A 1,125-nucleotide genomic window follows, 5' to 3' on the forward strand; every position below is an offset into this window, starting at 1 on the left:
ACTCTTGAGAATGCATTTTAAACAGAATCAGTGAGAGAGTGCAATTAGATGTGAAAAAATTTGATCATGCATGACAAAGCTCATAAAAAGTCATTATCGCTGTGCAATCGTTCAAAGCACACAAATAATCTACCATTATCAATCTGACAGTTTTTGCCAGAATATCGGGCGTAACACTGGCACTCGTAACGATCCTGTCGCGATACACATTTTCCGTGCATCATGCACGGTTCGTGGTGACAATAATCCATCTCAGATGTCGATGCTGTGAGGCTACCGGCAAGGCTATTCGGTCCACCTAGAATACTCTTGGTTAAAAACGAAAAAAAAAAAGAAACACTCCATGCATTCTGCAGTATTCAGACAAAACGCACTACTTCCGATTTCTACCAAAACATTTCTAAATAAAAACAAGCAAATTCTACAGTTTATTCATTTACTGTTTCATTAAATGCCATATAGAATTAAAATTATTTTCAATTTGATAATTTCTGAAAAAAAAACATGAAACTTCTGTAGAATTCCGGTAATTCTCAATTTTCAGGTCCACATGGCACTGAAACCGATAAACATATTGAAAATTCAAGCTTTCATTGAAAAATCAATCATTCAACACAAAACCCCCAATTTTCTTGAATTTACAGAATAAACGGGAGACGTATAGGGAGCGTTTTCAATTGAAATTTAATTAAAAATTATATAATTCAAAATTCCGATAAATTTTTGCCTAAAACCTCGTAAAATTTTCACCAGCAAAACATTAATTACCAAATGAATGACAACTTACATCCTTTGTTATCAGACGGACAGGTACCGAGTACAGCGCCATAATTGATTGAATTATTGAAGAGAATTCCGGGTCCCTGGAGAATGCATCCCTTGAATCCTTCACCGACGATTAACGTGCCGTTGACGTTGTAGTCAGAAAGCATGAGAATAGGTGAATTATATGTGGCATTAGCGACAATCTAGAAGAAAAATATTTCCAATACCAATGAACCCAAATAAAACAAAAATCAATTAATATCTATAATGATAAATTACCTGGGTATGGCCAGCTGCAGTGAGGGTGAGATTCCCCAGTCTGAAGAATAGATTGACATTGTGCCATGCATTGTTGAGGAG

At 35.6% G+C, this 1,125-nt stretch overlaps 1 protein-coding gene across 1 annotated transcript in view; it reads right to left on the minus strand.

Annotated features, from left to right (window-relative positions):
• crb (crumbs) overlaps positions 1-1,119 on the minus strand; it is a 14,956-nt gene extending 13,837 nt beyond the window's left edge. Inside the window, exons 1-3 of the mRNA XM_011315946.1 lie at positions 1,045-1,119; positions 788-968; positions 134-298 (exon numbers count right to left, since the gene is read on the minus strand). Coding sequence (XP_011314248.1) covers positions 134-298; positions 788-932 — 310 coding nt within the window. The 5' untranslated portion in view covers positions 933-968; positions 1,045-1,119. The remainder of the gene's footprint in view (positions 1-133; positions 299-787; positions 969-1,044) is intronic.
• Positions 1,120-1,125: the final 6 nt, after the last annotated feature.

Source organism: Fopius arisanus, unplaced genomic scaffold, assembly GCF_000806365.1.
Source record: "Fopius arisanus strain USDA-PBARC FA_bdor unplaced genomic scaffold, ASM80636v1 scaffold00005, whole genome shotgun sequence".
NCBI lineage: Eukaryota > Metazoa > Arthropoda > Insecta > Hymenoptera > Braconidae > Fopius > Fopius arisanus.